The sequence below is a fragment of the Centrocercus urophasianus genome, unplaced genomic scaffold, assembly GCF_019232065.1.
Source record: "Centrocercus urophasianus isolate 14NV4802_14NV808 unplaced genomic scaffold, USGS_Curo_1.0 seq_13, whole genome shotgun sequence".
Taxonomy (NCBI): domain Eukaryota; kingdom Metazoa; phylum Chordata; class Aves; order Galliformes; family Phasianidae; genus Centrocercus; species Centrocercus urophasianus.
The window spans coordinates 35343559-35369258 of record NW_024884475.1 but is presented as its reverse complement, the minus strand read 5'-3'; the positions used below and the strand labels follow the sequence as shown (position 1 = coordinate 35369258).

Below are 25700 nucleotides of genomic sequence, written 5' to 3'. Positions count from 1 at the left end.
CATACCAGTACTTAGTTTTGTCATAGACAAATACACTGCATTTTCCGTAAACAAATCCATATGACAAAGACATTGATGTCCTTAATTAAAGTTGAATTAGAGAAGGAAAGAAGAAAATGGCTTAACTTGCTGTCACCAAAGTAATGATGAAACTCTTAACTTTGGATCAAGCAGGTTTGAGAAAAGTGGTTGGTTTCTCCGTGCTCATCTTGAGCAGGTGATACTAGGAGTTCATGGAGTGCAGTGTCACGGTATTACTCAGTTCTACCATAATCAAATCAAATTCCTTGTTAGCAACTTTTCTTAATGCACCTATTCTGAGATGACAAGCAAAGATTTTAGAACAATTTTAGTTTTCACTGAAGTAAAAGAATAAATAAATACAAACACAAAATATCTCAGCCAATACTTGCCAAATTGTTTTATTTATGTTGTGTCAACAGATGAAAAATAGATTCCAGAAAAGAGATGACACATCAGACATTATGTGCCAGCTGCCAAGGAGAGGTTTTCTCAGTAGCCTTTAGTAACATTTGGACCAATAATTCATAAATGTGCAGCTTTCCAAACTTTGTACAATATAGAGTGCAGCTTCTCTCACAGGTCCTCTGTTTCTGGAACATCGTTGGAATCTGAAGGTTGAATGAACACTACTGGAATATTCTCAGATGTCCATCCTTTAGGAGTCCTATTGAAGGATCTTCTGGTAGCAAGAGGATTTGCAAGAATCATGAATCTTGGATCATTTAACATCAGTAGATTATAATCTGGCACCTTGAATTTAACCAGCTTTGATGCTCTCTCAAAACCACCAAAGGGAGTGGCAACTCTGTAGATTTTAGAGAAATAAAATTAAAGTTTATTTAAAAATCGCCTGTTTTATTTGTCTCCCAGAGATTGAAAAGGGTAGAAGTTATTTTAATGACCAAAATTACATTCTAAAGACTTTGGAAAAAGAATGCTATTTCTTTTCTGGCAAGTTATCTCTAACCTGATGTACTTTTCCATAGGTAAAGCCTTTTTCAGTCATCAGTACGAAAGTGGACAGAAAAAAATGTTGCAAGAAAACTTCTTCTCTGGTGAGTCAGAGTTACTAAACTTACTTCGTTGGTGACAAATCAATCTGTCTGATAAACATAGTTCAACATATTCTCACTAGTGAGTAACTAGTTTAGGAAGTTCTCACCCCATTTACTCATATTCCCAGCTGCTTGTTCTTCTCACTACACTGTATTTTGGCACCATGTTGTACCAGTGTATGTGTGGGGTATGCTATGAATGTGGGTCACCTATCTGATCTGCATTTCAAAAATAATAATAACAAAAAATACTGCAAAACAAACGAACAAAGAAACAAACCAAAACCAATGCTTCAAAAGGAGGATTTTAAAATCCAAATTATTTTTGCAATCTGCTTTTTAATCATTATGGTGCAATGATTGTAACAATACAAGTGAGGAGGCAGTGAAGTGTAACATCAAGCAGAAAGGAGCAGCCAAAGACAACAGCTTTTGGAAAGGAGAAGAGTGGGTGAGGGCTTCTTATCTCAGCTTTCTTGCTGAAGAAAATGTTTATGTAACTAAGCCTTGAAACAGTGGCTGAAATTGGCCCCTAATCTGCAGCCAGTATTTTTTCATGTTATTTGAATGTAAATGTTCCCTCAGATGATAAGCCTGAGAAACTAAAAGATAAGAAATTCTAAGCAGGAACTGATTGTTACATGCATTTAAAAATATTTTAAAATAGAAGTATTTTCAAATACTTCCCATGATTCTTTTATATTTGCCAGTTTCTAGGATGAAAAAAACATAGGAGAGTGAGGAGAAGGGGTGGAGAGGGAGAGGTGTTTCTCTGTATCCAGAATCCTTTGCGTAAGCAAACATGACCAAACAGACATGCCTGTTTTTATCAGCCACATAACTTTGCCACGATATAGTCTGGCCAATGATTTTTAAGTTGCATATTAACACTCGATTTCTGTAAAAATACATATGTAGTAGTATGTGACACTTCTTACTTTTTTTTTTTTTTTGTGTAGTGGAATTTCTCTAGCCCTGGTAAGTTTTGTGTATTTGGTACCAAGCAGATCTGCTGGCATATATTTCCAGTGGCTCCAGGTGATAGCATAAGCCAAGAGCAACAGAAACTAAAAAAGATAAATTGAAGATCTGACTATGGTTTTGCAGTGGATAAAACAAAACAAAACAAAAAAAAAAGGGGCAATTAAGTGCACAAAAATAAAGAGATTGATACATTAAAAAAAAATATGAGTAAATCTGTGACCTGAAAGAAATATTACTCCCAGGCACTGCACAGATGATTCACTAAATTACGATACAAGCAGGCTTTGGCAAAAGGGATAGTGTTAAATCCTGAAGTCAGTCGGGAAAGATATAAAAATGTCATGAAAGTTCTGGGCACGCATTCTTAGGAAGGGAAGAAGGCTGCTTTGGATTAAACTCTAAAACTCATTCCCAAATGAAGATAAGATTTTGCAGCAGCAACCACTCCAGGCATTAAACTCTCTTGAGGTCAAAGGGAATTCTTTTCACAGAATGCCTGTGGTATCAATCTTTTCCTGTCTTCCAGGTTACAGTGCCAAATTGGATACTGCATGATACTGATTAAAAATAATTGCTTGATAATTGGCCCAGAGTGAATGTGGTGATCTACATCTTACAGGATAATAAAGATTGTTTTAATTGCTGCTCTAATTAAGATACCCATTCTCACATTGTTGTAATATTTAATCCTCATCAATATATAAATAAAAGGAACAGTCAAGATGGATAGAACAGTAGTAGCTGTATAAAATCCAAAACTAATCTGTAGTGTAATACTTCATATTTTTAATATTTTATTCTTTTAAGTACAACATATTTCTATAGGCAACAGAAACAGGAGAGTGTTCTATGGTAATTCAAGTGGCTTTTCTGGGGAAAAAAAATATTATTTACTATGTAAAGTCTGGCCACAGAGGATTATGCATTCTTGCGTGTTTGGCAGAAGCACATGAAGCACAATCAGCATAAAGGGTAGTACAGTAATTGGCTAATAGATGTAAATTTTCCTTTACAGCAGTGGTATATTTCTTATGAGCCACAACTTGTCTGACTACGTGATGTTATAATGAGCTGTGTTGTAAGCTCTGATTCACTGTATAGAAACCTAGAACTCATATGTAAAAATTCCAGGAGTCATTGCTCATAGCAGGGGCAGAAATCCTGGTTCAAAGCCATAGGAAGTAGAACCAGGAAGCCTAAGAGACTGTTTAATGACCGCTTTACATATTCCTGAAAAGTTGATGTGTGATTTAATGTCATCAGACACAAACAGGTTTTCAGCTGTTTTGCTAAGGGTTCTTGTTTTGGTCTCAGTCTTACTGTATATTTTATTGTCTCAAAATAGAAGATTACTTGTAGTTGATTATTTGGGAAAGTTTGAGGTAACTGTATTAGCAGATTCAGTTACATCATTTTGAAAAATGTGAGTTCCGCAAATAAAAATGGGACTATTATTTACAGAATATTTTGCTTATTCTGTTAGTTCTATCTGAAAAGGAGATGTAAGAGCAGACATCTTGATCCTACAAAATGCTCAGACCTTCATGGCTAATTTACTGCAAGAGCTAATACCAGTTTGGCAGAGGTATTTAGGTGCTAAGGTACTGGCTAAACATTTAGTCTTCACTAATCTCTTACATTAGTTGAAGTTAGGCAGCCAAAATTCCTTTGAGGATCTGGTTCTTGGCATTTTTACAATATAGTTCAGAATCCATTAATCAATAAAAGCGGAGCCCAGTCCAGATGGACTGGATTCCTTTAGTGTTTTTGGAACACTCTTTGGGAATTAAGAAGGCTGAGCAATAATTTGTCTGGTAGGACAGACAGAACCAGTCAGACTTGCTTGTCTTATGTGAGCGAGATGTAGTGCTTTGTGTGTCACATGTAAGCTAAACTTTGATATTTTACTCAGTTTCAGGAAGGCATATGCAATAAAGGTACTAAATTAACTGATATTACAAACTCATCAACATACGTTAATTTGCCTGAAGGAACCTCCAAGAGAAGTCACGTGGCATGGCTCTGTTCTGAAGCATTTCTCTGTGAGCACAGATTCCTTTTCATCCAGGGGAGAAAGGGTAGCCTTGTCTGAAGAGTCTTCTTCCAGTATTCTATGAACCCAATTTCTCTGCTTATATGCTCTGTCTAGTGCTAGCTGCAGTTCAGCCATTATTGGCTGCCTCACAGAAAGCCCTGCATCAGAAAGCAGATGTGCCTCTTGTTTGTTGTCACTGCCTCTCCCTTCATTGACCTGCCAGCATTACAAGATGCCTGCAGTGTAAAATGCCTTCTAGATTCCAATATTACTGTGAATTCCTTAGTTCTGATTCTGCTATGGTTAAAGTCAGTGATAAAAAATTACATTGCTGTATGGTCCAGAGCTGCCATTTCATTGCTGGCAGTGAAAAACAAACAAACCAAAAAGCCTGAATGCTGATCAACACTGACTGTACTTCAAAGCTGTGTCTGTGTGGGGCTGTTCCATCTCATCAGATGTCCCTCACTGCTAAAGTCATGTTGCTGGTTTGTTCTGGAATGTGCAAAGCTGAAAGGAACCTGAATATGGCCAGTGAAATCCAAGAGCCATGTTGACAGATACCACTGAGCAAACTTGGATAGAATCTCAGGCCTGTTTCTTTGGGAATTCTACGCATCACATATTATGTTAACCACACCCTGTTCTGACTAATGATGTCTGTACTAGTGTTTTGCTGGAGAACAGACATAATGCTACTTTGTTGAATGATGAATCATGATAGAAAGCTTTCATTGATGCCCCCACTGATAATAAAAGGGTGTCATTATACCACACTTTGAATGTTTAAAACACTGTCATTTGCTTTCTCTCCTAGACTGCAATTAAAGACATCAAGGATTCTGTGACCTACATTAGATAACTTAAAAGTATCTAGAAACAAAAGACTGACGAAGTTTTCCTTCTGCAAATGTTCCGATCTTTTAACTACACTGGCAGCTGCATCTGTCTTAATTCAAGCTCATCTGTGATTCCTTAATTAATACAATTTTGCCCAAACTTTCATATCTGAGAACAAACGTGATGTACTATTACCGCAGCAAGGTTAGAGTACATCACGGCACTTTCACTCAAAACCAATTGCTAGTACTGTTGAATTGCTGTGTCAAATGGCAGTATATGTGTGAACAAAGCTTTTTTTGCAATACATCTCTTTAAGAATGAACCTAACAGCTCATATATAGTGTTCCAGAGGTGATGAAGTCCTCTATACTGAATCACAAATGCTGTCCAGAAATATAAAATTAACTGGGTTAGAAAGACTGTGGTTCTTTGTCTAGATGTCAGGCCACACAGTTAATAGTAAAGAGGTTTAAATCACAGAATGGCCTGGGTTGGAAGGGACCTCAAGGACCATGAATCTTCAACCTCCCTGCCACATGCAGGGCCACCAACCTCCCCATTTAATACTAGACCAGGCTGCCCAGGGCCCCATCCAACCTGGCCTTGAACACCTCCAGGGATGGGGCATCCACAAGCTCTCTGGGCAGCCTGTTCCAGCACCTCACCACTCTCATAGTAAAAAACTTCCTCCTGACATCCAACCTAAATCTTCCCTCCCTCAACTTAAAACCATTTCCCCTTGTCCTGCAGTTATCCACGCTTTCAAAGAGTTGATTCCCTTCCTGTCTGTAGGCTCCCTTTAGGTACTGAAAGGCTGCAGTGAGGTCACCTCGCAGCCTTTTTTTCTCCAGGCTGAACAAGCCCAGCTCCCTCAGCCTGTCTTCGTAGGGGAGGTGCTCCAATTTAGGATCTTTTTGCTGCTCCTAAATCTGTTTCTTCCCCTTACTAAAAGCAATAACTACAGAGAGTACTTTAAAAGATCTAGGCATTCAGGTTCGGACCATAGTTTCTCATCTTCCACATGAGCTCCTTTATTGTTCAGCTAGAGAAAAAAAGAGTGTTTATTCCCTCTGGCCCAACTCTGATTTATTTTCAGTATTCTGGCAGAGGTCACACTTAGCCTTCTCTGTAATATTTGTAGTTAACTAGGTTGACAGTTGCAGGTTGGATGCATGCTTTCAATCCCATTATCAGGCACTCCACTCTCCTATCCATTTTTAGACGTGTAGACATGTAACTCATGGCCCTGAGATCCTCTCCAATAAGCTAGTATCTTGAATTTCAACTTTGCAAATTCTTTCTTTTGGAGCTTGTCCTTCTTGCTCAAAAACATATATCAGAGTGTACTGTATGTATCAGTTTTTCTGGATTCACTAGATTATTGTTGTTATTATTTTTACTGTGGAAAGTGGTGTGTTTAAGTATCATAGATTATATCTCTGTGTCTTGCATTTTGAGCAAGAATCTATCAGTTTCACAATCTGGATTTGTTTGTATGTGGCAAGTTTTAGGTTTTCTTATGGCAGTTTCAAGAATGAATGAAGAAGAAATCTGAACAGTTAGTGTTATATAGAGGACAACTAAATGATTATAGGACCACAAAGCAGCTAGAAATTCACAAATAAGCCATCAGATACTGTCTCAACTCACTGATGCACTCTGTGCCTTGACTGATCCTATCTTTCAACAGTGATGACTTGTGTGCTGGACTTCAAATCTCTCTTGTGTGAGGAAACACTGATTCTTTCCCTATTTCTGTCTATATGTACCTTTGTCTTTTTTTTTTTTTCCCCTGTCTGTTGCAATGACCATAGTACACAAACTGTGCTGCTACTGTTCCAATGTTGGCAGCTGTAGCATATCTCTGATTTGTATTTGTTATTTTGTTTACTGACAAGAGTGTGCTACACACTTGTGATGTGTGTTATATTGTATTAGGATATAAAAATTAGTGTGGTGTCCGCAGTGCCAATTTTGATGTACTGCAGAGTTTTTGTTCCATGCACTCATAGTTGAGGCCCATCTATGGTAGGAATCCAAGTGGTGTTTGCGGTGTTTTTCACTAAATAAATACGTGTGAACTTTTTAATTACATTGCCATCCGTCTGTTGTTTTGAGGAAGGAGTTTAAGCTTAACTAAGCTGTAGTAAAAAACTGTCCATGACTGATGAATAACGATAATGCAAATGGAATGAATGATAGCAACGAATCAGGAATTTTAAAATTTCAAAATATTTCCAAACTATTATCATCAGTTTGTCGAGAAGCTCTACCAAAAAGCCCCAGTGTACAAGCTACTGTATAAGAAACTTTATTCTCAGACCTCTTTCTATTTCTAATGTATTTTGAAGCCTGCTTGTAATGGAAATGCTCATTTGTTACCAAATGTTTTCAAAGATGCAAAAAAAAAAAAAAAAAAAAAAAAAAGTTAAATGTGATAAAATACGTAAGCTGCTGTTTGGTCTGTGGCACTGCTAGAGGGTAGAGCTCATTGTACTCCCATTGCCTACAGAACAAGCCAGTAAGGTGTGAGCTGTAAAATAAATAAGTAAAATTAAATAAATGAAAAGCAAAAATAAATGTGGTTTGCCTTATATAGTTTGCAAGCCAAGTGTTACTCAAAGTTTCCCTGATGGGTCTTGTGAGGTCATTATACTGTACCTGCCAAAGTCAACAGAAATGCTGGAATAAGTTTGAAGTGTTACTATATCCTATACTATTTTTTATGCCACTCTTTCTTTCTTTTTGTTTCTCTCTCTTATTGAATATTTTCAACAATTAACCTCCCATTATTTGTTCTATAATTAATGTTGGTGTTGGGCCCACACTGCAGAAAGAGCTCTTGCTTGCTGCTTGTAATCTATGTAAATTTGGATGCATATACTTGCAAGTACAGATGGTGTGTATTTTTACAGCTGCTGGAAACATCTTGTTTCATAGTAATTCTTCACTGTAAGATTCAGTGCCCTCTCAGAATTACCTGTTGAAGCTCCTGTAGTCCGGCAGTTCTGGCTTTGCTTCAGGTTTGAAAAGTTTAGGATATAAGGCCTCCAGCAGCTCAGGATCATCCCTAATGGCTTCTATCCAAGGAGACTGATAATACTTTGGCACAGAAGTAGTGTTAAACTTTTCAGGAGGAATTTCTTTTAGTGGACCAGAATATCCTGCAAGGAGATCACAGGAAAACCAGTATAACAATATATTGCCTTTTTGATTCCTTATAATTGTCCTATGAAAATAGAAAGTGATATTCCATCAGTTCACCAATAGATAAAATGAACTACTGAAACAAATGGGTTGACCAAAGCCATGCAACAGCAGATAGGTCACAGAATGCATTTGGAGATTTTTAGATAACTGCTCTGAGATATTCTACTCTCCTTTTGAGGCTACATTTAATTCATGTAAATTTATAACTTTATTCATATAATCATAAGTATCTGCTTGAAAATGAGAGTGTATCAATACCATCCTTGGCCTGAATTAACAAACAGATTTTTCTCTGCATAAACATCTGAGGGTCTGGCTCTGATCAGAGTTCTAATAAGCAAGAAAATTCCATTTCAATGTGATTTCTTCTATAAGCAAGTGCATTATGGCAAGAGCAAATAGAGAGAGAGGAAAAACAGGCCTGAAAGTACAGTTTGAAGAATTAAAATCAGCAAGGCATTATCCTAATATATGACCTATAGTATTCATTTGAAAAACAAAGGAAATCTATTTTCCCTTTTGTCCTTATTCAGCATCAAGCTCTACAAAGTAATGCTATTTTCTCTTACAAACATTAAAAAAAAAAAAACCCTACTCTGTGGTTTAATAACTACTTATTTCACCAGAACTAAAATAATTTTCACCATTTTCAAATGTGAAGATTTCTATCATCTCTTAGCACAGGAAAAAGCCTCCATCTGAACTGTATTTGTCCCATGTATGCACAGTCTTAGCATTCTCCAACAGAGTAGCATTGACCTAGTTTACATAGACTGGAAAAGGTCTGCACAAAACGTGCATTGAATAATTCCGAACAAAGAATGAATTTGTAAAAAAACAAAAAAAAAACACCAAAAAAACCAGTGTGTTCATGGATAATTCATAAACAGGAAGAAAGACTATATCACTGGTTAAATTGATCACAACAAATTAGCCTTCTCTAGTCTTAGAGAATACAAAATAAGGCCTTAAGTCAGCTCACTGCTTTTAATTAAAAAAAAAAAAAAAAAAAGACAGTACCCTCATAGTTAAGGACTTAAAGCAGAACTGTGTTTATAGCTGGGGCAAATTCCTCTTCACTTCTCTATAGAAGAGTCCAGCAAAACTTGCGATAACTTCATATTTACATTTCTGGCTAATTAAACTACAATAGATAATTTTCAGACTGTTGAGCGTTGTATTGCAGTTTAGAAACTAGGGCAGTGTAAATGCAGTGTATTAGTCTGATTTAACAACTGAGGAGCTTTCTCAATATTTATGGGATCAATAAATATATGAGCAGTTTCACCGGATCATAATGCACATTTTAGTTGAAGGAAAAGTTGTACAAAAGGCAGGTAAAATCATTAAAAATGAAGTAAATTGTACTGCTTTAAATTTCCATGGGAAATTCTGATTAGTTATCTTAATTAAATTTATGAATTTCTAACAGCAATTCCATTCCTAAATAATGGTTAATGATGTTGTTTTATAAAGTGCTCTGTCACTTGCTGTGTAAGGAACACTAAGTACCATTCACATCTACAAGTTACTGTATTACCTGGGGCAATGTTGTCAGGATGTGGTGGGCTCCGGGGATCAGGTGTATTAGGGGGCGTCATTGGAGCGTGCTGGGGAATTCCTTCAACACTGAGGCCATCCATTTTAACACTGTGTATGGGCTCTCCACGCTGCATTCGAGTATAAACAAGCATCATTGATAGCAAAGGCAAAAAAGTAAAAAAGAAAAAAAGGAAAAAAAGAGTTCATCCATAATTCTCTTTTGAGGGACGGAGTATTACTGTATTATAGCCCACGTCTGAGAGCCAGGACATATTATCCAAAGGCATACTTTCCTGCTTTTAGGTACCATTTTTGCTAGACAGCATTCCTCTGAGCTTTCCAATTGTTATCCAGAAGATTAAACAGTTTCACAACTCTCTTGCAATGGCTAGGTAAGCAAAAGTGAATAGTCTATCAGTTTTAAGAATGGTATTACAGCACAGTTTTAAATGTATATATTTCAAGTGTGTTAAAGCTTTATACAAAGAATTGAGGGTTTGAAGAGCTAGGTAAATAAGAGGCCTAATTACCATTTAACTGAGTTGTCCTTCTCTGAAGTTAAGCTCTATTTAATTACTTATCTATTATCTAATTAATTATGCAGTCTAAGAAGAGAGTTCACCCCTTCTGTTGCTCATACTGGTCACTACAGTACCTGCCTGTGCCTGTGGGCCACATGATTCACAGCAGATAGTAAATCCTGTTACTTTGACTGGGGGCTGAGGAATCACTAAATGCCAGGAGTTGTGATATGCAAGACAAGGCCCTCTCACTGTTTAAATATTCTGTAAATCTGTTAGGTTTGAGCCATTTGAGTTTCAAAGCACTGATTCTTCGAAGCTTCTTTTCCTATCTTCGTTGAAAATCCACTGCATTTGTTGAATTGATTTTATTTGGGATTTTTCCTGTATTTATAATAGAAATAGCAACTTCAGTGTGGGTCACTTTCTGAAGATTTATGATACGGTGTTATTTTCCACTTGGCTGTTGGGCCACCAGTTCTAAGGAAACATCTAAAAGCTTAATCATTGTCGCATAAATATAGAATTGGAGTCTCATAAGAAGTCAGCATCTTATTTTAGCTGTGACGCATAAGCTAAAAGTAATTTAAATACAGACAGTTTTAGAGTAAGAGTTTCTTAAAGTAGGAAAGCAAATATTCAATACTTGTTTTAACTTGAAACAAACAAAAAAAAGATTAAGGCGGTCTGTTTTGGAGCTATCCTAAGGTATGTTAGAAAGATTAATTTTGGCAGCTAGAATCAGCTGATGCAGAAAACAATGTCTAAATAGGTATTTAAGGGAGAGGAACAGAAGCCAAAGAAGAATAATTTCTTCTATTGTCAGAATGTCATATTGACTGTACATCATGCTGTGTTTTTGTTTGTGTGTTTTTGTTAGAAATACTACAGAAGATGTAGAGAGATCTGCAAAATTTCCATTAGGATGGTTTATTACAAACTTTCTGCTCCAAAAGCCTCCTTGTGAGAAACAGTTTCCTTAGAGTCAAAAACCTGCACTTGTTTTATTGTTTCTGATTAATTTACATGTGTTTTTGTTAATACAATTGAACATAGTTTGAGTAACCATTAGTGCTTTGCTGTTTGGTTCATAAATTACTCATCTCCTGTTTGTACCAATTCAAACTTCAGGCTTTATCATATCAGTACATGACATACACTCATTATTTTTACTTCCCTAAGAGGAGTTCTTGACAAAAGAAAATTTCAGTAGAAGTCTTTCTATGGATTCTGTAGGGTTTGGATACTCATACAATCATAGCATCACCTGTGCAGGATTTAAAGATTCAAAGTTGTGATGGAATTAGAGGGGCTGCTCGCATGCTATATTAGATTAGATGTAAAGTGCTCACACTCAAATAATTAAGACCTAAATAAAATGTATGAATGTTTTTCTCCTTATTTTCAGACAATAAACAAGTGGTTTAAGTATTTTGCCAAGGCCACAGATGAGACAAACACCAGGTACATTTGATCACTGCCGTAAGGATACCCAGGGTATTGCTAATGCTTTATCCCATTTCCTGTGGGACCAGTTCAGGAAAATAATTGTATTTCAGCGACAAGCTTTATCCTTTGTCTCCTTGTTCTTCCTAAAGGTACAAATAAATCATGGACAACGTTTATCTCGAGCACAAAAGGAACCTCAGGCTAGTTTCACTGTGTTTTGTAAGCAAGTTGTTACAAAATACTCACATTTCTTGGCTTGTTTGCAACATAATGATAGTTTTCATATGTGTATTTGTCAGATCTCCGCTGACGTCTCTTGAAGAGCCTCGCGCCTCTATTGCTGAGTGTTGATAGTTCCTCCACCATGATGTCTCTTGGGGTACTGACCTTTTTTCCAAGATTTAAGCTGGGTGAGACTGCAATACAATGAATAAATACATACCTGTGTTTTTCTTAAATGCCTGAGGTCGCACACCCTACACCTGAAACCCAATAACACATCAGTGCATAATTATCTAATACATGAGGGAGCTTCATAAGGCGTTAGTGAAATTAATCATTCTTCCAACATTTTGGAGTAGAGTGTAGAACGCTACAAAGACCCCAAGCTCCACATTTAATTCAGCTGAATGACATTTAGCTGTTTTGAAAATTGGATCTATGTTGTCCCGCACAGAGACTAGGAAAAAATGGCTTCTGCTGAAACTAGTAACAAAATTCCAGCTGACCTCAGCATTCCCAAATCAAACCTTTAGTTAACTTTGTGTTCTGCACTGGATAGATGAGGAGGTATCTCCTTTTAAACACACCTACCAGTTTCTTATAGCTTATATAAGTTTTATTTTTAATCTTTCTTTAATATTCTGCTTTTATTTATTTTTAAAACTGGGCCATTTTGTACTTTAAGAGAAGTTTGTATTAGAAAGTCTACATTAAGTAACATTTTTTATTCAGAGAAACCTTCAAAATAAAGCTCATGATGTTAAAAATGAGAGACAGAACAAAGATCCACAACATGCTTATGAAAACTATATGCTTAGTGTATAATCAATGGATATTAAGATGTTATAATCACAAAAAAAGAAACAAGAGAGTTAGGCAAAGTAGACTAAGATAACAAGAGGGAATAAATGCAGGGCTTACCCATACACTAGGCTCACCCACAAAAAACACCACAAGAGGGGATCTCCAGATGAGATCCTTCCCCACTGGCAGCCAGCTCTTAAATAGGTCTGGGGGTGGGGGGGAGCTAGGCTCCACCCTTCCTGCAGCACAGGTGAATTGCCTTCACCTGTGCTCCTCTGGCTGACTCATGGCTCGCCTCAGGTGATCAATCAGAGGTTCAGGCCGTGACTCAGCAGTTCCCATACATTAGAATAATTATTTTTGATTCTCTTTAAGAGAAAAGTTACAAGCATGTCTCAAAACATGACGCTATCAGAGACTGAACTATTAAATGCAGTGTTAATTTATTCACTGTTCAGGAAAAAAAAAATTATTGTCTTTTGTTTACTGGGCTCCTAGGGGATTTGAAAATGAAGATGAGGAAGATCAATTTAGACTATAAATGGAGAACATGGAACATCTGAAACTTTACTGATCATCTCTGTGGTGATGTTCCGGAAAGAGGGATGTTTGTGTCAGTGAGCAAGCTGATGCTGAGTAGTCACTCTCTTATGAGATGTCCTCAATCTTTAGGTAATGCTGAAACTTACAATACAGTAACTTCAAGACTATATTATTATTTTGTATTAATTTATTTCAGCTTAGAACTTAGAAGAATTGAAAAAATGTAACAACAATTGGATCATATAGTAGAACAAATTTTTAACAAAATAATTTCCTATTCCCACTTTTATTAATAATTATAATTTTGTTAATTACAATTATTCTCAGTTATTCATGAACTTCAGGAAAATAAATGAAGATGGAATGTATTTCAAAGATTACATTGAAGAGATGTGTTATATTTCTTCGATCCACTTATTCAAAGTCACAAAGTTATTTCTTTAATAATAAGATCTCCTATTGTTTACATGCTCTTATAATCTACAGGGTATAAAATTCTGAATTTCATTAGGTATTTTAATGCATTAAAATGAAACCTAATTGGTTGTAAGGAACTGTATCTTGCTTCCAGGTGAATCAAACCGGAAGCCCAATCTAAAATTAGCAGTACAAAATAATTATCTGCATAGGTACTTAATGTCAAAGTTAATACTGCATATACTGGGGGGGAGGTATTTTTATTTTTCAGTGTTTCATTTTGAGTACATGGCATATGTGACATGGCTTATGTCTCCTAGTAATAATGATGGAAAAGCAACGTGTAGTGTTGACACTTAGGAAAATATAACTGAGATACATACATTAAAAGCTTAGCCTAAGTTGTATTAGATGAGTTTTCCATGAAGTAAATCAAACAAGTTTATAGGCCATGGAGTATATCGCCGCTGATCCACTTTTGTTCTTACTGATTTCAATTGAATGCTTGCAGGAGATTTAACTGGAGCTAGGGCAAGCTAGCTGTATCAAGCATGCTCTTCTGCTTTATTAATAGTATGCAGAAAGAATCCTAACACACTCTTGCTATTTGTTAGCTACAAAACAGAGAGTTCTTAACATGGAAGAAAGTGACTCGGCTTGTCCAGACATATCAGTGACAGATAATGGTGGGGATTTGGCTCAGTGGTTAAGTGAACTAGTTACTGGCCTGTAGCCTAAAATTTTGACCCACAAGTCATATTTTGATTTTCTTCCTTTTCAAGGTTACTAGAGGGCTATGGGCTGTTGAATGGTTTTATGGTAATAAGAGATGAGAAGTTTACTCTTCATATCAGCAACATTTTCACATAGAAAATGTTGATCTTCATTGTCCGCAGAGTTGGTAGTAATATAAATCCTGAGCCAAGATCTCTGTCCAAACTACTCTGTGTTTGTCTGGGAGCATGATGGATGTTAACTGTTTTGCTCTTTGCTGTTCCTTTATGTATGTATCGTTCTTGCAAATGTTTGCTGTAGGCTCCAAGGTGTGGAGCTCTTTGTAGCTCACAGTTGTGTGCTATTGTGTATCTAGGCAGCAACCCAGAAACATAGCTGTGAAGTTCAGTTGAATCCCCTGCCAGCTAAAATCTAATCTGCTGTCTAGTTCAGGACGTGTCTAGGGATTGTTTCAGTGTCAGTGCAAGAAAGGTGATGAAAAATGAGGAAAGAAGAACATGTAGGGCATGACAAAAAGAGAACATCTCCAAGTGCACCAATACAAAAAGCCTCATAAATGGACATTAACGCTGGAAGTTTATTTCATGGTTTAAACTTAATCTTAGTCCAGTTTCATTTCTTTATTTGTTCCTGCCAATTCAGCTCTATTCTGCCCTTAAAGTTTTTACTAACTTCATTTAGGTATGATTTATATGTTTCTTCCCTCAATCCCTTTTGATCTTCCAGCTTACAGTCTTCTCAAGACCTCTGTTTGAATTATAAATTCTAATCATAAGTATTATGTTTGTTATGGTATCAGAAGTAAGAATTTGTAACTCCATCATAATAGTTGTTTAGCTACTGAAGAATGCACTTACGAACCTGGGCAGAGTTAGACATGAGGTTTGAGTTTGATTGAATACTAATCTGAGAAACTCCAAAGACTTCCCTGAACATAATATATACATATTTGTATGCCTCTACCAACTAGGTTTAGAAATTTTATGATACGCCCAATTCTCCCAGAGGAAAGAATAAGCGTTTGAAAGGTCACAATGTTCCCGATGCTGCTGTAGTCCTACAGGCTCCCTTGTGAGATCATAGGAGGGTGTCTTTTACTGCAGCATTTTATGACACACAGAACTTAAGCAGAATATGAAGTAATTTTCTATAGCCAACAGGAAAATGTGGACTTCCAGTTATTACCAACCCAGCCCAGTTTTAAGACAGTCATAAAAACTTGAACAACTTTGTGTGGTTTTCCATAAGATATTTCTGCTGTGAATATCTTCTATAAGGAGTTTAAGGTTCAGTGTTTATGTGAAAGCATTGTAATAAAAAGGAGCTAAAATAAAAATGCAGTAGGTATACTTCTGAATGCCATCCCAAGCCAAAAGGACTTGCACTACAGAACCTCCTGTTAATGTTTACCTCTGTTAATGCTTAGTATTTCTAATGTCTGTGAAACAGCAGTTTCTTTCAGGATGAAGTTTAGTTTTTAGGTAATTTTCAGGTGCAGGACCTTCATTACAGACAGCAATGCACAACATTTTATCTTCCAGATCTCAGGCTAAACTTGTTTAATTAGCAGTTGAGGGGAAATAAATTGTCAAAATTAAAAGAATACTTCATTCCTTTAAAGATCAGATTTATCCCTGATTTCTTGAAGGATGGTTCAAATTTGGTCCTAGAGAACTAGCATATATTTTGTCTAATTATGGCTTTGGTTATCCTTCTATTTTCAAATTGGTTTCACTTAAGAGTTTAAAACTTTAACTTATACAAGTTACCATGCACATTTCATGAAATTTCCCTTTGTTTAAAAAAAAAGTATATATCCCAGACATCCAAAGAAGAGGCAGAAGTAGAATACAAAGTTAAGGGTTAAGGTGTTTGTATTGTCTTCAGTGGCCTTGTATCACAGCATGTCTTAAAAAAGAAGTTGTAGGATCTGTTTATATCTACATGTATGAGTAATGAAAGGACAGATTATGTAAGGTAAACATCAACCCAGGTTATTCAACTACTCCAATAACTACCAGAACTGCATGGTATATTTATTAGTATTGTAATGAACAGCAACATTTACCATTTGAAATTCATTATTCTAAACAGTTTTTCTGCCCTGAAGAGCTTAGTGGCTATTTCAGGCACATATGATACTTTCATGACAAATGAAAATTTGAGTCATAATGAAATCTGTACAGGTAGTCTGGGTTTTAGACTTGTGTGTGTTCAGTTGGGGAAAAAAAAAAAAAAGGGGAAGAGGAACAGAAATTACTGAAAAATGTAATTATCAGTATTAGGACCAACACTGCAATGTTACTTTTTTCTCAATTCTTTATGTTTCTGGTCCTACTTTTCCAGCAGTCAGATTGGTCAGTGAACACGTACAGAACACCTCCCAAAACTCTGCATCAAAAGACCACAAGAAATTTTTTTCAGTATTGAAATTTAATGTCCAGTGCTTTATCGTATGTAAGAAGTAGGATTTTCAAAAATTCTTAATATTGGCAGAACTCTTTTTTCAGTGCCACTCGTAGAGTTCTTATCACTTTAAAAATAATGGTATTTTAATCTTTAAAAGATTCATGGGAAGGATTGGAAGGATCCCCAAAAGCACCCAGCACATACCTAATGAAAACTAAGACAACCAGCACTCCCAGGTGAGTTAATTGCTTCCAAAGGTGTCACACTAGAAGTGTAATTTTAATAAGCTCTTTTTGAACATTGAGCTACCTTCTCATGTCTACATTCCCATTAATGCAACAACAGAAAAGAAAAATTCCTGCATATAAGATTAACTGGTGGCTATGAATTGGGAGAAAATAGCCAGATTGATAGCAAATTATTAGTTACAGAGATTAATTATTAGGAACAGAGCTGTAAATTATTTCAAAAATTTTTATCATTCCTATTAAAAAAAGCAACATGAAAGAGTGCCAAAGAAAAAAAAAAAAAGGATACAGGCAGATCAACATGTTCCTCAGATGATAGCCATTTAAAATGGAATGAAGTCACGTTATTAACCCCAAATAATGTTCTGAAAGGCTATCCTAGCAGAATGCACATCAGCTGTTAGATTACTTCATTCCTTCACAGCAGTTGTTCATCTGAAAATAGCTTTCAAATGAAAAGAGGCAACTACAAAAGGATTAGTTACCATAGGCAGCACGATACTCCCCCAAGATTATTTATGGCAAAACACTCAGAGACAAAGCTGTAAGAGAGTTAAACTCTGTGATTAAAAAATGTTTTAGGGAGGGCTAGAGGACAGTGCATATAGAGTAAGTTGTGTTCAGCTCTATACCATTTCTCTGTATTTCATCCATAATGGCTGATGCTTGTTGTTTCCTCTCTTTGACCATGGCAGAATGTGATAACATTGTGATTTTCTGATGTGATTTTTCCTTGCTGAAAAAAAAAAAAAAAAGAAAACCCACACATTTTTATATTGTTGAGCCAGCTCATGCTATTAAGCCATTTTTATTTTCTGATAGCATGTTTAGAATGGCTGAATAGTAATTTTTTATTATTATTATTTCTCCTGTAGAAATACAGTGTTTTTAACTAGGCAAGATGCACTGGCAATTTCTGCTTGCAGTTCGATACTAGAAGGTATTTACATGGATAGAAACTGCCAAAGAATGAGCTTTGAGTTGGATACATACATTTTGCAGCAAAATCAGTTGGAGATTTAGGCCTTTGCATATCTACACATTACAATAAAAGATTTCACAACTAACATTTTTATTATACCTTGTATTATGTTTTCACAATGTTATACTGATATTTCTTAATCTAATAAAGAATTTGAGGAATAAGATGCTCTGGCATCTTTAAAGAAGGTGCATTTCTGACTATGTTAAAAAATAAACATCTTTGAAATTGCAGAGCCAAGAGTTTACATAAATGTCTTTTATCTGCTACTTTGTATGACAGTCAATGACAAAATATTTCAGGAAACAATACACTTACCGTACTGTTTCGTTGCAGAAAAAAGTGATCTCAACTCTTTAGTTGAAACTTCAGGAGTTAGTTGTGAATGGGGGTGACCTGCCTGGTCCAGGATGGTTTCTACCCTTGTGCTTGGATCTGCATGGTACCTAGTACTGAGACAAACTGGGGGCTGATCCTCTTCAAAGGGATTGGCATCCAGCTGACATCAACTAGTTATATATAGAATCAAACACTCCAGCCACTCATATCTTCCTGGCAAAAGAGAACAGGAAAGATTCAGCTGCACCCACAACAAAGAGAGTTTATAGCCCTTTAAGAGCTTATTGGAAAATTTAATGGAATGCATTCCTCATACAGATCATCTCCTCATCACCTCTGAGATTAATAATCTATGTCTTATAACCAGGAAGGAGACATTTAAAAATATGGTATTAAATATATGGATGATCAAGTCTGTATCAGATGAGAATGGCATGGGCTAATCCTTAGTGAAAGATGAAACCATACTTCAATAGATGGCTAAAGTCAGTAGCAGATGGCTGATACACAAAGTCTGTTCTGGAAAAGAAATGAGATTTTTTTTCAGTTTTATAAGTGGTAGAGTGTAATTTTCAGTATTATAAATGGCTGGGAGTAATTTCTGAAAAAAAACATACACACCCTTAACTTGTTATTCAAAATCTTAACATTTTTGTTGTGTGTTAGGAAGAGAAACCTGCAGAAGTCTGAGAGGTAATCAAATTGATCATTTTGGGATAGTGTTGTGCAACGCTGTCAAAGAAATGTGGGAAGCACAAATGTTACATAACAGCAAAAAACTTTGAGCAAAGAGAAGTTGTGGCAGAAAGGAAGTTTCCCTCCTCAACCTTTTTTTTTTTTTCACTCAATGCAGATAACTGAATTACAGGCAGTAATAGGAAGATGAAATAGTTCTTGTATTTCTGACTCAGATTTGGTTTTGCTCTGGGAAGCTTCGACAGGAGAAATGAATTCTGCATGTAAATTGAATCCAGAGAGTAATAAAATACACCAGTATAGTGTTTATAACTTTTCAAGCAAGCAGGCTGAGACGTATACAATATATACACCTGATAAAACGTCCTAGAAGGCTTTCAACCAAAAATTACTTAATCTTTTTTCCTTAAGCTTTCTCCTCCTAGGCTTACCTTTTCAAATCATTCCTCTGAGATCCTAGACATCTCTGCCTGTATAATCAATGGATATCAAGATGTTACAATGACAAAATAAGAGAGTTAGGCGAAGTGGACTATGATAAAAAGAGAATAAATGGAAGGCTTACCCTTATGCTGGGCTCACCCACAAAACACCAGAAGAGGCAATCTCCAGACGAAATCCTTCCCCTCTGGTAGCCAGCTCTTAAATAGGTCTAGGAGAGGTGCAGCCAGGCTCCACCCCTTCCAGCAGCACAGCTGAATTGCCTTCACCTGTGCTCCTCTGGCTGACTCATGGCTCACCTCAGGTGATCAATCAGAGGTTCAGGCCATGACTCAGCAGTTCCCATACACTGCCCTAAAGAGAATTGCATTTTATTCCTCACTGTCAGAATTAATACTATTATTAAATGCTGTGTACTGTTTTCAAGGTTTTCGTGCTTGATTCAGCCACTTACAATAGTACCAGCAAGCATGATCAAAGTCTTAGGTTGAGTCTTACCTATTTAACTAAAGAGGTTGCTCTGTACCCGTGTGAGGCTTTCAGTGATTTCTCTTGCAAAGTGAAGGCAAGACTAGTGCAGATACTTCTAAAATGAAAATGAAAATAGGTCTTTCTCCTCTCTCTTATAGGATGAGTAAATTTAAAAAGCATATAGTGAACATTTCCATTCCTGTTACATATTTGAGAATAGAAGATGATACAACATTCAGTTTTAATTCTATCAGAATGCTGCTTTTTTGTTTCCTGAAAACCTGACTGGCCAAAGCCATGTGCAACTCAACCTCATAGTCTTAGCTTTGAGCAGAGGATTGAACCCCCAGAGATCAGTTCTAACACAAGTTAGTTACTCTATAATACATAACATGTTTTCCCAAGACTGTCAAGAACTGGACTGAGGTGATAAGGGATACAAAGATGTACACAATCACAGAATATTTACAGAATTTTTACTTTCCACACACACAAGAAATATCAGTGTTGTTTTAACTTAAGTGGATAGCACTGTAATAGAAACTGATTTAATCCTCTCATTTCCCTCAAATATAAATGACTGAAACATCAGTCTTTAAGCATCAGCAAGATAATAAGCTGCTAGGAAACTTCCAGTAGAAATTTATGAAACCAATTCCCTCTTTTTATTTTACAATAGTTGACAGCCTGTGATGAAAGGCGAAAGCAGTAGGCATAATACATTCTGACTTTCGTTAGGTTTTTGATAGCATGCCACACTTGAGTGTTCTTGAAACTCCTATTCAACTGATTGGAAACTCATACTCTAGTAATTAGTGATTCATCACCAAGCTATCAGCCGGGACTGAAAGGCATTCTGTCAAGGTTCGTGCTGCTCAGTGTTCTCATTAATAATACGAATGGTGGATTAGGGAGTCTCAATTAAATGCCACTCTAAGAATATTACACAATCTGTATGAAATAATGTAACTGTTTAGTTATTCTGATAAACTAAGAAATAATTTAATGCAATTCTAATGAAATCTTAGATTGGACATTCAACTGATTGACATTGAAGTTACCCTTAAGCTTGAATTATTTTTTTTTTTTATCTAGGAGGACATACCAAGAGCCATCTTCAATGGAATAGTCCAGGGTTCAATCTATTACAATCTCAGTAACTAATTCTTTGACGGAATAAAAATTACATGAACAATTTGTGCTTTTGCAATATTGTGCTGGCATATGCAATTAGCTATCTGTCAGTTTTTGAGAGCTGCAAGCTCTTGAGAAATGTAGGATGCCTGTTCAAAATCACACAGAAATTATTCAAAATAATTAAGTGTTTATAATTCAAAATAAAGTAATTATTCAAAAACAATAAAGTTAAACTAAGAAATAAAATGCAAATTAGTTTCACATCAGAAGGAAAAAATTAGGGAATAGTTTCTAAAACAACATAGCAGAAGAATTACATTGAATCACAAAATATGGTTATATTTTGACCTATGAAATAGGTCAAACTATATGTTCATATACCATGAACAGTATATGAAAAGCAAGATAATCTCATTTTACTGATACCAAAGAGCTGGAGCATTTTCATTGCCTTTAAATAAGTACAAAGATGTCAAGAACTGAATGAAATGCAGACAACACATACTAAGAATTATTACCTGAGAGGAAAGAATGAAAGGATTTAGGTGTTTTTGGCTTAGCAAAGACAAGAAGGACTTGTATCATGATATCAGTCTCTTCACATGTAAAGTGATTCCATAATATGGACTCTGATCTTGCTCATGAAATTTAAAACAACAAATAATCAGCTGATTTTATTTCAGAAGTATTGATGAAATATTAGAGCTTTACTTCTGGGACAGCTAACACTGGGCCTGGTTGCTTACCAGTGTGGTGGAAAGAAGTTTCTCACCAATTTTTAAGAGATATTAGTTTAGATATACTGGACCCAGCCTCAGAATACATATATTAACTTTATAACTTTAGATTTCTCTTTCAGCCTTTGTGTCTGTGTAACACTCTTTGAATATAGATATCCACTAGAAATGAATAGTTGTTATTTACCAATACCACTACTTACCCTATTAGATTCCTTTTTTCCCCCCACTTCTGTTGGAATCAGTACCGGAACTGTCTTCTACTTTTGCAGCTTTATCTCCAGTAGTTAGCACAGTACTCACGTATCACAGCTACAAATCTACAAATGTACATTTTAGTTTTGTATAAGACTTCCACAAGCTTTCACTTATGTATCCAGGAACCTCTTTTGATGTTGTTCAGAGCATTTCAGTACCTGGTACTGGAAATAACACAAGAACAAGAGATGCACATTTGATGGCTACAGGGAAGAAATGTGGACAAAAACACTGAAATGTTTGTAAGCTCATTCTACTTATTAGTTCAAATGTTTTTTACTAAAGTACTTCCAATTGGAGATATAAGAATGCTTTCAGTAGCTACGTTTATTTTTATTCTTTTTCTTTAATTTTATATGTTGTCACTTGTTGCATTGCTTCTACTGCTGTTGAACAGTATGTTTTGTTCCAAAAACAGAAGCAACAGCAACTTGCAGATAGCAGAACAAGTAATCTTACTGATAGATGCTTTTAACTAGAATTTACCTTACCGATGCTGTCTGAAGATTTTATCATAAATGGAATGAAACACAAACATATGGCAGTTAGAAGAAAGAATATTTAACAGTTTGTATGATCAGTGAATATTAAGATGCTGTAATTACAAAATAAACAAGAGCATTTGGCTAAGCAGATTACTATACCAAAAAGAGAACAGATAAAGAACTTACCCTCAGCTTACCATGAAACTCCAAAGAAGGAACTTCCAGGAAGAGATTCTTCTCTCATGGCAGCCAGCTCTTAAATGGGTCTAGGAGAGATGGAGCCAGGCTCCACCCTTTCCGGCAGCACAGGTGAATTGCCTTCACCTGTGCTCCCATGGCTGACTCATGGCTTGCCTCAGGTGATCAATGAGAGGTTCAGGCCGTGATTCAGCAGTTCCCATACACTGTTATAGCTAGGAATCAAGAGCTAAATGGTAAATAACGCTAAATACCACTTCTTTCCTATTGCTTACAGAAGGGTGTATGCTGAGTCATGGCCTGAACCTCTGATTGATTCAATTCACCTGTGCTGCCAGAAAGGGTGGAGCCTGGCTCCACCTCTCCTACACCCATTTAAGAGCTGGCTGCTAGTAGGGAAGGATCTTTTCTAGAGAGGGAACTCTGCTGGAGTTTTGAAAGTGAGCCTTGGATATGGGTAAGCTTTCTATCTACTGGTTTCAGTATCATTCAGTATCATAATCATTGTTATTATAATCTGTTTTGTCTAACTTTCTTGCTTAATTCATAGTTATGATCTATTAATATTTGTTGATTTTGCAGAGGTTCACGTTACCAAATTTTTAAAGTATTGTTCAGAGACGTATGTAGCTAACTAAGCGTTCATGATGATGAATAAAGGTTAAGAAGGTAATACACTAGCATCAAAAAAAATCAAGCTATGCATTTCAGTGAGGGGAAGTATTATTTACATTGTGGCAAACTGGAGTGATTGAGTTAGCCTATGAACAAGGTCAACATTTCCATATTTTCTTCCATTACATCATTTTAGTTTGATCAAGTAAGCATTTTTCTTTCTTCTGCTTTTCCTTTAGTAAAAGTGTTAAGTTACAGCCTGGAACAGTGATTGAGCACCTGGTAGGAAGGTATGGCCAACTCAAGGGAGCTCAGGTACATGCAATGTACCTGAGTGATGAAAAAGGGTGGAGTCAGGATCCATCCCTTTCCGGAGACTTCATTTAAGGAGTGGTAGTGGGTACCTGTTTACTGAGGTGTTTTGAAGGTAAGTAGTTTTTTTTCTTTGTTCTGAGTCCACAACTGCTGTTATTGGGCTTGTTCTTATTTGCTGCAGCCTAGGATTATGCAACTATGCTACTACTGTTGTGCTTTCGGTCACATTCTTTCTATCATACTATAGCATTTCAGCATTGAATAATCTTTTGCCTTTATTTTACCTTCAGCAGAAACCTCAGACTTTTTTCTCACGGTCTTATTTCTCATAATGCTAGTATGATCTAAACAAATGACAACTATAGGGAGGCTCCTTATATCTTTATGAGAAACTAATACTGAAAACAATATACTTATAATCCTGTATTTACTTAAATTGAGAAGTTGACTTAACCTAAACCTCCCACTCACAATGTGATAAATCTTATTTTTGTTGAAAGCTTTTATGAAATGGTTCTTGTATATTGACAGAGGTGGTACAAGGTCTCCTGTCTTCACTATGGGGGGAAACAATCCTAAATGTATATTAAAATTTGCATAAGAAAGAAAAAAAAATCATTTTCATGACTCAAAAAATGAAGTACTTGCATTTTTTAATCTTAATAAATCTTGGAAGATAGAAGTGAAAATATGTCAATTTCCCTTTTTCCTTCCTAGCTGTTTTTATGCATATGTCTTCATAAAATTTTTTTTAGAATTATTTTTAAGACAATAATTTATTCTTAAAAATTTATAATTCTAAAGGATTATTTGTTATTTCTTAGTGAAAACATCTATCTCATCCAAAGATGTTTTCCTATTGAAAAAAATCTGTGAAGAATTTTCAGTCAATTTTATGTCTTCGTTTTAATGTTTAATTACTATTTATCAATAGGAGAAAATTGAATAATAATTACAAACTAGGTGTGTAACTTCCGTAAACTTAAACTTGTATATAATAAAGTAGTTTGCAACTATGCTGGGTTGGTAGTTCTATGGACTCACTGAATGAGTTGCCAAGAGATAAATACTTTTGAGGCATTGTTACTGTGTAGAATACGTTTGAAAAAATTTTGAAAATATTGGTTAAAAAAAAATATTGCCTTTCCATTTAAGATGCCAAGTCTATCATTTTCCTGAGGTCTTTAGTATTCTCATGGTTATCCTCAGGTTTGTTAAAGGAAAATCATTTATTTTGAAGGATCTATCTCTGGAAAATCACATCTAGAAATCATTTACATAGAAACCTTAAAAAAAAACTCCAAATCCTTCTGTTTTAACAGTCTTGTCTATAAAATAAAATGAATACTAGGAAGAAAGAAGATAAATTTTCCTTGATCATCAGCTGCCTTAATCATCCTAGGTTGCCACTTGCTAAATACTTTCCTCCCTTGAAATGCATGGTTTTGTGGTTATAAGTCACTGGGGACTGCGGTCTGTGTTTGGCTCAAGGAGAATCACCTGTAGTGGTAGGTACAAGGAGCTAAGAGCATTTCTTCAACTGTTTTTTTCTCATGCTATACAACCATTCTCCATTAAAGATGTGCATATTAAAAATACATGTTTTGTGCATGAGTAGTGATAGAGTAGAGCTTCTTTTCTTCTTGAAGGCATGACATTGCCACTAATTTTCACTGAGTGTGGTGTAGTTGCCTCAGCAGCCCCTGGGATGCTGTGTTACTGCTAAGATGTTTCCAGTTCAGCCTACAGGAATAATGGATTTGGGGGGACTTCTCAAGATGTATCTCTTGTTTCACACTTTCATATTTGAATTCCAGTCTTTTAGAGTATAAGACAGTTTTATTTGTTTGGGTGAGGGGGGAGGGGAGAAAACAACAGTAAGCTGAGAGCCTCATTTAATCCCAAGAGATAAGGCCACAAGCATAGGCCTGTGCTGTCAAAGACATAATGAAAGCCAGCAGCTGTCCAGAAAGCTTTAATTTAGT

At 36.0% G+C, this 25700-nt stretch overlaps 1 protein-coding gene across 6 annotated transcripts; it reads right to left on the bottom strand.

Moving 5' to 3' along the window:
- Positions 1–396: 396 nt before the first annotated feature.
- On the bottom strand, positions 397–19664 carry MYOZ2 (myozenin 2). Of its 6 annotated transcripts, none has more exons than XM_042812478.1 (8): positions 19624–19663; positions 19490–19528; positions 18342–18575; positions 17674–17777; positions 11910–12079; positions 9692–9821; positions 7922–8105; positions 397–829 (listed from the first exon to the last, which is right to left on the bottom strand). In XM_042812478.1, exons 4-8 carry the CDS (start codon positions 17747–17749, stop codon positions 598–600), a joined length of 792 nt encoding a protein of 263 aa, XP_042668412.1. In that variant the 5' UTR covers positions 17750–17777; positions 18342–18575; positions 19490–19528; positions 19624–19663; the 3' UTR covers positions 397–597. The 6 variants fall into 6 exon arrangements, with proteins under 6 accessions (XP_042668412.1, XP_042668413.1, XP_042668415.1 ...); XM_042812483.1 differs by lacking the exon at positions 397–829 and adding an exon at positions 5774–7474; XM_042812479.1 differs by lacking the exon at positions 19490–19528 and having other exon boundaries at positions 19624–19664.
- Positions 19665–25700: the final 6036 nt, after the last annotated feature.